Source organism: Rhizophagus irregularis, chromosome 17 (genome assembly GCF_026210795.1).
Source record: "Rhizophagus irregularis chromosome 17, complete sequence".
Lineage (NCBI taxonomy): Eukaryota > Fungi > Glomeromycota > Glomeromycetes > Glomerales > Glomeraceae > Rhizophagus > Rhizophagus irregularis.
The window spans coordinates 4,111,810-4,126,926 of record NC_089445.1 but is presented as its reverse complement, the minus strand read 5'-3'; the positions used below and the strand labels follow the sequence as shown (position 1 = coordinate 4,126,926).

Below are 15,117 nucleotides of genomic sequence, written 5' to 3'. Positions count from 1 at the left end.
GGATTACAAAGATTTGTGCACTTGTGTAATATATAATTTATTAAATTTTTAGGGTATAGATTTTAAAATCAGGTAATAAAACCTTTTTTTTTTCTCTCTATCACAAAGTTCAGAGGCAACTAACAAATTATAAAAATTTTTAGGGTAAACAAATAATTTGGGGCTAAAACTTATTAAATAAATTTTTTTTTTTTGTTTACAAGATGCTTAAAGCTTATGATAGCTTACGTATTCTATTCATAATAATATGAAAATTTTTAATAATATGTATTATTCAAAAAAGGTCAAATTACTAAATTTTGTACATTTTTTCACGTTCATTTAATTTTAACTTGTTAAAATGTATTAGGATTCAATTAGTAAAACTAAAATAATTATAGCGTTAAATTAATTAATAAAAAAAGGGGAAGGGAAAAAAAAATTTCGGTAGGAATATTATCCGAAGCTAAGATCATTACTGTTTATTAAAAACAATTAGCAGATAATAAAAAGTACTTATGTAACAATAATTACGCGATTTATTGATTAACCGTAAATTGAAACACTTAATTTACGCCCAGTAAAGAATATGAAAGTGATTGACAAAAAAGTTTTATTATAAAAGGCTTCGAAAAAAAAAAAATGTTCTGTATAAAAAATTGTAAATATAAAATATTCATTCTCATATCAAATTTCAAAATCTCTTTTATTTCTTTTTCAATATCATTTCTGTAAAAAGTATTTTCAAATTATTATTTATAACCTCTTGAAATACACTTGAAGAAGAGTCGGGAATCGACGATTTCATCGAGGAAACAAGATGAAATTAAGGAATTTCACAATATTTAAAAGTATCAAAATCTTTGAAGTTAGGAGAGGGCCAGAAATTACGATCGTTAGAGACACTATAAGGCTAATAATTAAAGCAATTATCAATAATTGTCCAATCAATTTTGGGTTATTTTAGAAATAAATAAAAAATTTCTTTTCTGGGCGAAAATTAATTTCGCCCTATTTTTAACAACTATCAAAGAAATTAATTTTCTCTATTTTTAACAACTAGAACTAAATTGTTTGACATTCCGTCAAGAGAAAGACGGAGGTCCGCCACTTTAAGGTTGATAATTAAAACAATTATCAATAATTGTCCAATCAACATTCATTAGAAATAAATAATAAATTTTTTTCCTGGGCGTAAATTAATTTCACCTATTTTTAACAACTATCAGAGTTACAATTTTAAGTGTTTGGCATTCCATCAGGAGAAGGACGGAGATCTGATAAGATGATTTCATAAGGAATAAAAATTGATACGCTTTAAGATTAATATACATATTTTTTATTTTATTTTATTTTTTTCTTTTTCTTTTATAATATCTCCTGGCGAAAATTAATTTCACCTATTTTTAACAACTATCAGGGAAATTGATTTTCGCCTATTTTTAACAACTATCAGAGTTATAATTTTAAGTGAAAAACAATTGTTTGGCATTCCACCAGGAGAAGGATGGAGGTCTGATAAGAAGTTTTGCATGGAATAAAAATTGATTTATAAATGAAATCTTCGAATACTAAGAAGATGGGCGGTCGCGGAATTTGTGAAGGTGAATATTTAGAGGAAAGAGAGGAAAGATAGGCAGTTGATTAATTTACCGGATTTCAATTTTGCATGAATATTTAGAAGCGGCTTGATTGATCTAATTTGCCTAGTGAATATTTAAATTATATACAGTCATCGTTCGTTATAGTGAAGCTCGTTATAGTAAATTTGGCTTATAGTGAACTTTTCAGTTCACTTACTAATAAATCTTATTCGTTATAGTAAACTTACTATAAAATCTCGATATTAGATATAGTAAAATTTTATATAGAACGTATATTATAAATTTATATTCGTTATAGTGAATATCACGTGAAATCATTAGGTATATTGTTCACAAATCACTTTAAACACAAAAATTAGGATTAGTATTTCACTCTATTATTGATGTTATTTGTATAAGTAATTAAATTTACAAGATCATACTATGAAATGCCAATAGAACTATTATCAGATAAAGAAATTATAAATAATTCATTGGTCTAAATATAGAATTCTTAAGGCTTTAAAATCAAAAATTAAATACTTTTGTTAAAAGAAACTTTTTATTGTATTAATATAAGGTTCATTATAAAGAAATCTTTCGTTTTTGTGAATATTCGTTATAATGAACGAAAATGGTTGGAACCGAGGATTCACTATAACGAGCTTTGACTGTAATTTTTTTATTTAGTATACATAGAACATTATAATTTCTCGGGTATTTCTCGAGCCTACGGATAGGGTACAATAGAAGTCTTTGGCTTAATTTTGAAGAGTATAGCAATGCAATGAATTTGTAGATATGGGAGAAATCCTACCATACCTTACTCAACCTTTATTGTTACTTCTACAATCTGTTCAGCATTACAAAACTTCTTCATCACATGATTTTATTATTTTTATTATCACTATTGATCTCATAATTTACAAATAAAACAATTAAAATTTTATTCTTTTAAAGTTTTTTTCAAATTATAAAAAATTCATCTCGTGAGTTACACAAAGACAGATTTAATAATTCATGGTATAAATTAAAAGTGATATTTTCTTTGTATAAACTACAAATAGAAAGGATTTTTAAAAAAGTATAGACAAATAGGATTGAGCAATAAATGTAGTAGGATTTACGCTGCGCCAACATATCATTTATTTCTCCTGCAGGTTGGTGAAAAGATAAGGTGGACTAATTCCTTTATAGATATTTTGACAAACATATTGTGTGAAAAAATGTATCACAATTTCAATAGTATTTCAATTAGCATACAATCCTCTCCGTAGAACAAGCAACGTAAAATAACTTCCCATTAATATGTACAATGGGGAAAAGGACGAAGACAATATTTTTTAATATTTTGTACTAAATTAAAAAGAAAAATTCAAATTACAAGTCCAGGTTAAAATTTAAAAATACATTGTCTTATAAAAAAGCTTATTTTTTTTCTGTGCATTTTCCTTATTGAGATCGTGGCGCAGTATTATATGATATACGTGAAGGAAACTTCCTTTAGCATATGATTAATTAAAACATTTTTTAATAACCCTGATAGCCGTTTAAATACAATAAATATGTCATAAATTATATGTAACATATATCACGAGTAAAAAAAATATGAGGATATTTTTATTAATGCTAATAGATCCGATAAGAAGGATAAGAAGCAGTCGAAAAAAAATTATACTATTTAAAATTAACACAGAATGCCATAATTGCTAAATTAATTAAATTATTTTTAGACCTAAGAATTTACTCAACCGCTCCCATCGAGCTAAAACGCTCCCGGTCGTTGGTGAGTTATAGAACGTTAAGAGCCTATCAATTATCGATTCCTTTATATAGTAAAAAAAAAAAAAGATTAATTTCGTAAAAGAAACAAACAATTTTGACTAGTATACTGACCGGTTAACCTAAGAAGCCCAAGACCAGTTGATGAAAATTTGCTGGAAATCGGTTATTTAAATTTGGAAGCGGAAAATTCTCTAACACTCTGTATGCTTGAATTGACTCGCTAAGTAGATTGAGTTTTTCTAAAATATAAAAAAAATAAAAATATCCATTTAGTTGTTTTGGCAAAAGTTAATTAAATATCAAAAAAGACACACAATGCCTGAGAGTTATTGGGCATTGCGTTAATAGAGGCTCGCACTCGACGTAAATTGTTTGTATATTTCTTAGTAATGCTTGATCTGCCTGCCGATTACGCTGAATGGTATTTAATGTTGTTTGCATGTTTCTTAGGGTTATTTGATCAGTTTGTTGATTACGTCGAACGGCATTCAGTGTTGTTTGTATTGTATTAAGCTGAGCTCCAGAACTAAGGACGGGAATATTTTGCAAATTAGTTAATTATTGGGAGATATTTCCCACTACTTGGGTGAGAAGAGTTATGTTTTGGTTTAAAACGTTAAAGTCTGGTTGTGGTGGTTGCGGTGGCTTTGTCTATATGTACACAGAGAATCGTAAATCTTTTGAAATTAGAAATTAGTTATACTAAGACCTTACCCTTTTCAAGCTGAGAAAGACAATAAAGGTATTAATAAACTGAATTACTTACGCTTATCGCGTTTTTAGTCTATCAAGTGTTTCTTTTTTATTAGGTTTTAGTTTTTGGTAGATTTAAAGATTATAGATTTTTGTTTTTATAAAGACTGAACTTGACTTAAAATTTAAGAATTAATACTGCGTGATCGATGATTGCTCGATCACATGTCTAATTGATAATGTGATGTGTAGAGTATCTTATTGGTTAAATATCACGTGATAACTGTTATGCTTATCAATAATTAATCTAATTTGATAAACTTGAGCTGGAAAAAAGTAAAGTTACCTTTTAAAACTATTAATAATTTTTAAATCAAAATTAGTTTAAAAAATTTAGAAAATTATTTTATATTTTGAAACTTTACTAGATAAATTCATATAAACCTAGTTTATCCTATGTACTTATGTACTTTCCGTTATTTGGCTATAATTTAGAAAGGCAGCTTGAAAAACAAATTACTTTATGAATTAATTATCTTGTAATATTCCTTTTTATTTATAAGTATTAAAATTCTGACATGGAATTTTAAATATGTATAAATTCCAATTAACTCATATCTAGTTTTCTAAGCTCAATATAAAAAATTCATAGTAATGAATTCCTTTTTTTCTTTCCATTCAATAACAACTTCCCCTCTTTTGTAACAAGATTAGCAAGTGCAACTAAAGGATTAGTTTCACGCCCAACATGTTCACAAATCTCACTTGGTTGATCAAGTAGAACTATATATGTTTTACTTTTTCCTTAGTCGTGGTATTTTTTGACCATTTATCGACATTAAAAATATAATTTAATTCCTTCCCAAATTCCCTCGAAAAAAACATCTGTAAACACTTCTACACGTTCTTTAGGCTATTGTGTTTGTTGAGAGCCCTGAGATGTAAATATAAGCCATGTTCTGAACGAAGTGAGCGAAGGCATACTTTACAATGAATATTTGGTGAAGAAGGTATTTGGATAGGAAGAGAAAGATTACTAGAGCTTGAACTTGACTTCATTACGTGATTATTAAAGAGTATATATTAACGTTAAAGATAAAATAATGTTTATTGTTTATTTAACGCTAAATATACCTTACAAAAAGCCACAAACTAAAATAATGTTCATTCTTTAATACAAGCTTCGTATTTATGAGATTTGACTAAGAAAATTATGAAGAAAATTTTAATACGTAAAATACACGCAACAGGCTTTAAAAGAAAAATTGTTAAGAAGTTTTGGGTGGTTTTGAGAAATGGGAAGCGTAGACGGGTTAGAACGCGGCTGATGCGGCTTGTATTTTTTTTATAAAATCTATGGATACATAATTACCGCGCTATTTAGAAGAAAAATACCGGTATGCCAGACAGCCAGAATATAAAAACAAGAACTATCATAATAACAGATAAGAATTCCCTGAAATTTATTAATATATCACAGGCACGCTGTTACACAAAAGCAACAGCATGGTCCAAATAATGAATGATACAATGTAAAAATGCTATATTTTCATTGATCAATCACGCGATGTGACAAGCTAAACCTTTACCGAGTGACCACCGGTTCACATAAATCTAAAAAAATGCATAATACTTTAACATTCAATATAGGTTAAAACAATTTTTTTTATCAGTAATGTTCTTTATTATTATTTCAAGAATTAGGATAATTTTATTTTTTATTTGCTATAAACGAATTTTTATTGCATTAACAAAGAATAGCAAAGAATCGCGTACAGTCTAACCTCGATATACCGATATTCGATATACCGATATACTATTAAAAACTTGATATACCGATAAATTTTTATTTTCCCACTATATGTGAGGACATATAAATATCGGTATATCTTTGATATAACGATATTTTCTAAAAATTTCATATATGTCCCGACATATCGTTATATAAAGGTTTGCCTGTATTCCCTAACGAATAAAATTTTCAATTAGCGGATGCATATCCCTGATCTCCGACTTTTTTTTCTTTTGACATTTGTTTTCCCTTTATCTTGAAACTTTCGTTCTTTTTAAATTTGAAATAACTTTCAACTTTTCTAATATCTTCATCTCTTTTAAAATAGATTCTTCAAATATTTATCATTTTTAGATAATAAAACACGATTTAGAGTATACAATGTTTGATAATAGTGATATAGGTATGCATGGCAAAGCAGGTTGTTTTAAAATGTAAAGAATTATATAGCTACTCCAACATATATATATCTTTTTACAGTATATTATGAAACTTTTTTTCCTGCAGGAGATAAGAAATATTTTTGAAAATAATAAATATATTAAAATATATTATTACATTCGAGAAATTGTTATCCGTCATCTTTATTTAGAATTTTTTTCGACTTAAATTAATAAGGAAAAATTAATCAATGTGACAAATTTGAATATCCCAATTTTTGAAATCATTTTTTTTTAATAAAAAATTTTTTTATCGTAACGTTCTTCGAGTCATACAAATATTGGGATAAAATATGCGAATATATTATTAAGGGGAATAATATCCGAAGATGAGGATCTCTATCACTGATCCTCCAGGGTCCCAAAAAGACCGGTTTTTTAGCCAGGACGCTTTTCTTAACAATTAATTTTTGATATAATGACAAAAAAGTTCATTTATGCGAAACAAATTTATGTTTGTATTGAAAAATTAAATGTATTAATATCGCAAATTCCATCCAGAAATCTTATATATACTTTAATTCAACAAGGTGCATAAATTTAATACTTTTAAAATATGTTCTCATATTATAAAAATTCATTTAATAAATACTGCATATGATTTTCATACTGTATGTCACAATAACCATAATAACGGTTAAAGTGATACAATAAATAGTATATAGTAAGTAATACAATTCATGAATTACTAAATAATTTGATATTTTACCCTCCTCATGATTCTTTGTCTTTTTAGCTATTTCTACTTCGTTGGCGTCTTTCATTAGTCTCGTTTACGTAAAATTATGTAAGTTTTTTCAAATTTAATCAATTGATTTGATTATATGGTTCAATTTGCAAGTAAGGAGTCATTGAGTCACTAGAATCTTTCAATAATTATATGTTAACTGGAATCTGGATCGGGTGTGATTATTATCAAAAGTGATAATTGGATAGTTATTTGTGCTATTGGCATTTATGGATAAATTCTTTTATTTAGTTTTGTTTAACCTACCAAGTTTACATAAACTAAAGTGTTAATATTAACTGTTTTTGTAAAAAGATTTACCAAATTAGAAAACAATAACAATACTTTTTTTCATGAGGTTTTAAGCCCAATATGATTTGGTCGTTAATACATGCAAAATATATATATATATTATATTCCAAGTTATTCCGGAAAAAACTTGTATAAGTAAATAAATATACATTTTCAACTTCCATATCTGACAATCAATCACTCGTGACTATTACCGCTTTTTATCAACAAATCATTTTATTTATTTTTGCCCAAGCTTCCAGAAAAAAAAAAGAAAAAAAAAATTCTTTTTATTACATTTATTCTTTCTTTAAAAATGGAATCACTCAGTTCGTAAAAAGACCAGGTGTTGGTTGTGAAGGAAGACCGTGAAAAATTATTTTGTAGTCATTTCAATGCCAGGAGACAAGACTACTCTGCGATTAAATATGAAGATATTTGATGGTACGTAAAAAAAAAATAATTTTTCATTAAAAATATACCAATATTGAATAATACGAAGTGAAATGTTACTATGTATTTTACAATATAACTTCAAGAAGTTATCAAAACTGTATTATATAATTCTTTTTATTTATGAATTATCAATGTTATATAATATCTAAATATATGCTTGTATTTAAAAAGAATGAAAATGGACACTAACTAATAACAAATGGTTTGCAGGGAAAAATTAAAAATATTTTCGCCCACGAATTATCGGCATTTGGAGATGCTGCTACTTTCAACGTAAATATCTTTATTTTTTTTACTTTTCTTGACTTTTGAAAAAAAAAAAGTTTATTAAATTATATTTAACAAATTAGGTGCAACTAGAAGAAAGCACGGTCAACGTCCCCCACGAGAATTTAGAATAAGAATAAGAAGGTTGGGCAAGCATATAATCATTCGTGTAATAAGCAATAATGGCGCTGGACGTCACGTCACAAGTACATGCTAGTTTAGGTAGATCCTTTTGTACTTCGCAGGGAGCCCTACCTAACACTGGAGGTGCTGAAGTCTGGCAAGGATATTACCAATCTGCGCGTCTCACGAGAGGAAAAATGATGATTAACTTAGATCTAAGCGCTACCGCTTTCTATGAAGGTGGTTCACTCGTTCAAATAGACCTTAGATCTCCTGATGATCTACGTAGAGGCCTTTCTGGAAGGAACCATCACGCAGTTGAAACAACTATAAGAAATCTTAAAATAAGAGATAATCATAGAACCGGAAATAAAGAACTTTCAAGTTCGAAAAATTAACGCATCACATACCTTGTTTGAAAGAGAGAGCAATACATTGATGTAGGAACATAGTTTTTTCTAAATGCTTTACGATGGGCGTTTAGTCAATCCCTTCATTCCTTACGTCATCATAAGGAATGTTTATCTATCTCTCGAAGTCCGGTAAATTATGTGATTTATCTCGCAATATCATATGATTATAAGAATTTATTTTCTAAAAAAAAATTATTTTATAAAACAGGATACTAAAAAATTAAACAAAGACAAATAGGCAGGATGATTACATATACACAATATCAAAATGACGAATATCTTCAACTTTATATTGTTATTTTTCTTTTTTTATCTGCAAAAAGTATTTAAATAAATAAATAAAAATATTTTAATTAATATTGAAGATTATTGACGACTAAATTATAAGTAACGGTTGCCATTTACATCTACGTTTCCGATTAATATCATATACCTGTCTTTGTTTTTTGATCCTCTTTAGCACAACTACATTGATATGTGATAATTGATTGTAAATTTGTGATATGTCAAGCGAACAATAGGATCAAAATTTTTTTACTGCGATTTTAATTCCGGTTGGAATTAAAATTTTATCATTACTACTTACTGTACAAAGATCATACAGTTTAAAAAGCATTAATTCCTGGTTGCGCGCTTCGTTCTCAATAACCGGATAAATCGAAATTCTTAAAATCGATTCAAGATCATCGATCACGATCAATATTCGAAAAATGTCATAACAAAGTTAGTCCATGACCGATGCTAACGAGGCGACGCGCTGTGAATTTATTTCAGCTATATTACATGCATCAATTGCCATCGCCAAAAAATTCACCTCTCAAGATATATTCATAGTTTTACAGAAAGATATTTCTGGTGAGGATGCAACAGGCCGATTAGACTATGCGATCAAAAGTTTAGAAGACCTCCTATGTATCGCCGAAGGAAAGCCTCGTAATATTAAGATTGGATATGCTCAGGTAGTCTTATACTTGATTCGTGTTTTTAGAGTGCCAAGCCGAAAGAGATTTAATAATATTAACGCATTTTATCTCTTAGAATCTGGCACAGCTTGAAAGCGCGTTTCAGACAAATAAAAAGAAACGGACTGCGGATCGAGCGTTTGGGAACGACTATTTTGACTACATCTATGGTATCGTGACCACAGGCACGGAGTGGTACTTTATTATATATACTCCGGATGGTATTTACTGTACAAGTGGCATTGAGTACCAGATTAATCTCACGAAATCCGCCGTCAAAGAAAATCCCGAGTTACTTCGAAACAACGTGAAAAGGGTAATAGGTATAATTGTTGGGCTGTTAAAGGATAGGGTTAGTGTAGATAGTTCCCCAACTAGTAAGAGGGCTAGGATCAAAAAATTTATCAAAAAATAATATGTATCACGGGCTACGTCCCGATCTTGTATTTATTTTTCGCATTTTTTAATAAAAATTTTCTTGGCAAAAGTGATCTGCGTTCCAAATTGGAACGGACACTTGACTTTTTTATTTGGAGTGTTGTCATCCATACAAAATGTCACGATCAAGCTTACTGTACGAAAAAAAATGAAGTTTTGCACAATCGCCGTTCAGATTGTCCTTGCAAACACAGAAAAATGGTATTTTATGTAAGCTAGACAGTGAAGGGAAACCGTCATTCAAGTTATCGAACTCCTTATTTGTTATAAAGATATGAAAGACAAGGTGGAGAAAGTCTTTGGTCATATTATATGATTACTGGACGAGGCACAAAAGCCGATGAAAGTTAGGGAGGATCGTGGGGAATGAAAGAGTAAAGTCATTGAGCAATCTCGTGGAGGAATAGATAGGCTAATGGGATAGAAACGTAACTTCATCATGTATCACGCGCAAAGTTTCTGACTATTTATTTTTTTACGTGTTGTATCACATTCTTTCTTGTAAAGTTTCAGGTAAAGGAATCATGTGAACTTTTAATTGAAAATGTAATCCGAGAAGGTTAACTCACCCAAACAGTAAAATGCCAGACCTATGGCTAAGATTACTTAGCTAGTCATCTACTAGTCTCTTGATGCACATATTTTAAATTTTAATGCAACAGTTCTTTATTATATGTTTTTGTAAATAAATCAATCGCAAAAGAAAATATAGAAAAAAAGGAAATTATATTCTGATTTCATGTTAAACTTTTTAGTATAAGCTAAGCAATTTGATATAAAAAGAGATTACTTCTTTTTCTTTTTATCAGTCTCATTCTCGTTTTTGTCAGTCTTTTTCTCATTCTTATCCAAGAGTATTCGTATAAGCTAAGCAATTGATATAAAAAGAGATTACTTCTTTTTCTTTTTATCAGTCTCGTTCTCGTTTTTATCAGTCTTGTTCTCATTTTTATCCAAGAGTATTCTGATGTCATCGATGATCTCTTTACCAGTCTCGTTAAGATTCAAGATCGATTTGACATCATCGATCTTTTCACTAGCTCGATCAACATACCATTTGCTAGAACCAATTACGGTAAAAATTATTGACATAGTGGCACCAATAAAAGCGAAAAGTATTTTGTTCTGGAACTTGGTGAACATATTTTCAATATACTCAGTTCGACGTTTATCGATATCATGCAAGATTAATTCTTTCAAAGTAAAAGTCCCATTTAAGGGACTCTAAAACCCTTTCATCGATAAGAGAAGATCCAGAAGAAATATATCTTCTGGACTCTAAATAGACAAGTAAAACGATGAACGTTATAAAAACACAACAGATGACAAAATAAAAGGTCATATACGTACCACCAGATGGTGATTTATTGCTAGGATCAGTGGTAGTACCAATAGAAGAAGTATCTTCTAGTTCTAGATAGAAAATGAAAAAAAAAATGAACATTATAATAAAATCATAATAAAACAAAGTTATATAATAGACAAGTAAAACGATGAACATTATAAAAACACAACAGATAACAAAATAAAAGGTCATATACGTACTATCAGATGGCGATTTATTGCTAGGACCAGTGGTAGTACCAATAGAAGAAGTGTTTCTTAATTCTAAATAGAAAATGAAAAAAAAATGAATATTATAAAATCATAATAAAACAAAGTTATATGGAAAACGCACCACCAGGAGGCTTCGAAATTAGAAATTTTGAACAAACTGGACGACTATAAATGGGACGATGTAAGTTGCGGGTTACAATGATTCTGAACATCCTTACAGTTGTAGAAGTTTTATTAGAGAGAAATTTGGTTTCTAATCAAATTATAAAAGATTGTAAATTTATTGATTTATTGATTTACTGATTTTATCGAGTTTTTTGTACCTCACCTACGTAATTTTTCTGCTGTATGAGTGGTCGTACGATTGATCGTATTTGACTAGTCAGTAAGAACACAAAGATTTACACAATTTGAAGAAACCGGTTTGAAAGAAGTGATGACGATGAAGTCCGTTCGCAATTAAGGTATGAATGAAATATATTTTTTCACATTTGCGAGGAAGCTTGCAGAGCTAATATCTATTTTTTGTTCAGAAATTTCTAGAACGTTATTAGGCGGAGAATATAAACTTTCGGAACGATAAATCCTATTGATATTTTAATTTATATATTTTAGTCTCTTAAATTTAATATCTTTTTCCATAATTCCATAAGTTCTATAACTACCTAAGTGGAAAAATTTTTTTTCCGTAACCTAACTATTCACAATTATATGATTTTTCTTCTGTATTGATTCGCGAAAAAATTATTTGGTCTTTCAAAACCGGATTTTCTTCTGCAAGAATTTAGTTGGGTTTTCTAAAACGTTTCTTCTCTCGAAATTTGTGCTTCTCCCACTCATTTTCTTCTGTAGGTATTATCTTGTGACATATAATATGATTTTCCATAATCTTTCCAATCATGAGTCACAACCAATGACCAAACTCATTAGAAATTATATCATGAAGCTCTTTAATTAGAGTATGAAATTTTAATTTTGTCGCTTTTTTCTTTTTTTCTGGAGCAACTAATAAAAAAAACATACATATATGATTTATTTAAAGTGTAAGTAGCGTAATTATATCTCGAAGCTCTTCAATATCATCAGTTGTAAAACATGAAATTTTAAACTTTTTTTCTGGTATCGCAAAACCAACAAGGGGAGCATTTGCCCACAATAATGTGATTTCATATCATATCAACCAATCATTTTTAAGGTTTATGACACAATATCAGATATAGTTTATCACAAGAAATCAATGCAGGTACTCCTTGAAAAATAATTATTTAGGTAAATCATCATCTTTTTCAGCATACTGAAACTTTATTCCATATGTGGGTTCTTTTTTTTTATTTAGGTATAAATATTGTCCAAACGTTAATGGAAAAAATTTTTTCTTTCCACATAATTTTCAAATAATTCAGATAATTCTAATGAGAAAAAAAAAAAAGATTCATTATGAGTAGCCGTTCCAATCATGTAGAACATAAAAGATATGAAATTTGTTAGAATTTCATATAACATTATTCCATATTAATGGATTAATGAATCTAATGGATCCAATAAGTCCAATGGACTAATGAATCTAATGGATCCAATGGATCTAATGAATCTAACGGATCTAATAAATATAATGGATCTAATGAATCTAATGGATCTAGTGATCTAATAGATCTAATGGATCCAATCTAATGGGTCTAATGGAATCAGGTATAATTAATTAATATTGTTTTATTTGATTATTTTTCGAAAAAAAAAAATCTAAAATTAAACCTTTTATTTTTATTAAATAATGGCAGATGTCCATTAATAGGTTCGATTATATTTATTATTTAATCACATGTAAATATTCCAAATAGATCATTACGAGCATTTAATTACTTTGTGAATACCTCAAATGGTCTATTTGGATTATTTGGAATATTTAGAAATAATAAATTCTAAACTTTATTTGGTTTATTCTTTTTCTTTTTATGCTCCACGATTATTATATTATATTATATTAGCTTTTATTTCATGTATTCATTTATTTTATTTAGTTTTATTTATTTATTTCAAAGATTCCTTTTTTTCTCAATAAAAATTTATCATTTATCTTACTACTGATTTTCCATCATCATTCTGCCATCATCATTAATCGCGTTGGTAATCCTTTTTTTTTTATCGAAATTGTTCGCTCGTATTTTGATATTTATTAGGATTTGGTATATTACATGAAACGACAAACAAATTTTACACGAAAATGCTATTGAAAGATGAATCAACCTTTTCGAAATTTTTGTTATCGACGTGGATCACTGGATCATCCCATCAAAAAAATAGATCAGTTGCCTTTATTAAATGATTTAAACGAAGTCTTTTAAAAGTAACCAGTTGAGAGCTTGAAGGGAATAGCAATAAAATGATGAAAATCAAAAGATGCTAGAACGCTATTGGGTACCAAAGTCGCAAAGAACGCAACTATAAAGTTGTGATGTTTTCAGATCCTAACTTAAACCATGATTTTTTAATGATATAAACGGTTGTCTTTGCGGCCTTACAATTAGTTATAGATTCTATTTTATGAATTAGTGTTTTTACAGTTTGTACTATTGTATGAGTTTCACTTTGCTAAAATTAAAAATAAGTAATTATAATAAAAATTGCTGGGTCTTTTAGAAACAAGAAACCATGATTCCATTCTTTAAATTTATAATTATTTTATTTATTTTTTTTTTGATCCACGACCAACAACACAGAATCTGATACACCAAAGCATTTGGTAAGTATAAAAATTCTTCTATATAAAATAAACATTACATTGCTTTTTTATTTAGGATAATAGGATTTGGATACGTAAATAACCAATATCTGCGCGGTCTTTTGAGGTGAGGAGGCAAATTAACAACTGATTTAAACCAAAGATCACGCAGAGAGAATGATCACTGACTATCTCTCCGTAAAATTCTCGAAGAAACATCACAAAGACGTTTAAAATATGAACATAAACTAACTATTATCTAAAGCTTTAATCTAATACTATGTTTTGAAAATTTTTTGAATTATGGAAATGTTGAATTCAAAAATGATTCGCACCTGTTACGAAAAAAAAAAATTCTTATAAAATTAATTATTATTATTCCAATTAGAATCGTTTCTTCCATTATAATTTTCACTAAATCCATTCGAAGTTTCGTTTATTTTAGTTCTTCGATTATTTTTAGATTTAGGTAAATTTGTTGCCACGTAAATTGTTTATGATTTGATTCGCTTTATGAAAAAAACTTTATTTGCGGTCGCAACCGTAAATTGTTTGCGTTTATTAAAATATAACTAAACGTATTCCGTATTTTTTAATCATTCATACGACGAGACAGATTGCAAACAACAAATAAAGAATTATTAAATACAGCAATTACGTTGATCTAACTTTAAGTTGCGTGTCACAAGTAGTTAATTCATCGAGTTCTTTGTCGCCTTGCTACAATTTTGCTTTTTTACCAAATCGTCCTTCTCACGAACCAACAGTAAGTAAACAGAACGTTTACTTAATCATTGATCAAATAAATGTACTGTATCAAATTGTTCACATGCTAAAACATGTCTAGATGGCATATTTCGCGAAATTTTTTATAATATTCTTTCTAAGGCCT

General features: G+C 28.5%; 3 protein-coding genes across 3 annotated transcripts; 1 reads left to right on the top strand and 2 right to left on the bottom strand.

Annotated features, from left to right (window-relative positions):
• Positions 1 to 8,195: 8,195 nt before the first annotated feature.
• OCT59_009591 (uncharacterized protein) lies at positions 8,196 to 8,761 on the top strand (the record flags this gene model as incomplete). Its single annotated transcript, XM_025325115.2, has 1 exon — positions 8,196 to 8,761. One exon carries the CDS (start codon positions 8,196 to 8,198, stop codon positions 8,532 to 8,534), a length of 339 nt encoding a protein of 112 aa, XP_025182819.1. The 3' UTR covers positions 8,535 to 8,761.
• A 2,079-nt stretch (positions 8,762 to 10,840) lies between these two features.
• OCT59_009590 (uncharacterized protein) lies at positions 10,841 to 11,092 on the bottom strand (the record flags this gene model as incomplete). Its single annotated transcript, XM_066133680.1, has 1 exon — positions 10,841 to 11,092. One exon carries the CDS (start codon positions 11,090 to 11,092, stop codon positions 10,841 to 10,843), a length of 252 nt encoding a protein of 83 aa, XP_066000098.1.
• Positions 11,093 to 11,126: 34 nt separating this feature from the next.
• On the bottom strand, positions 11,127 to 12,407 carry OCT59_009589 (uncharacterized protein; the record flags this gene model as incomplete). The annotated part of the gene is made up of 8 exons (XM_066133679.1): positions 11,127 to 11,227; positions 11,300 to 11,362; positions 11,495 to 11,557; positions 11,628 to 11,759; positions 11,835 to 11,850; positions 11,996 to 12,092; positions 12,172 to 12,199; positions 12,311 to 12,407. 8 exons carry the CDS (start codon positions 12,405 to 12,407, stop codon positions 11,127 to 11,129), a joined length of 597 nt encoding a protein of 198 aa, XP_066000097.1.
• Positions 12,408 to 15,117: the final 2,710 nt, after the last annotated feature.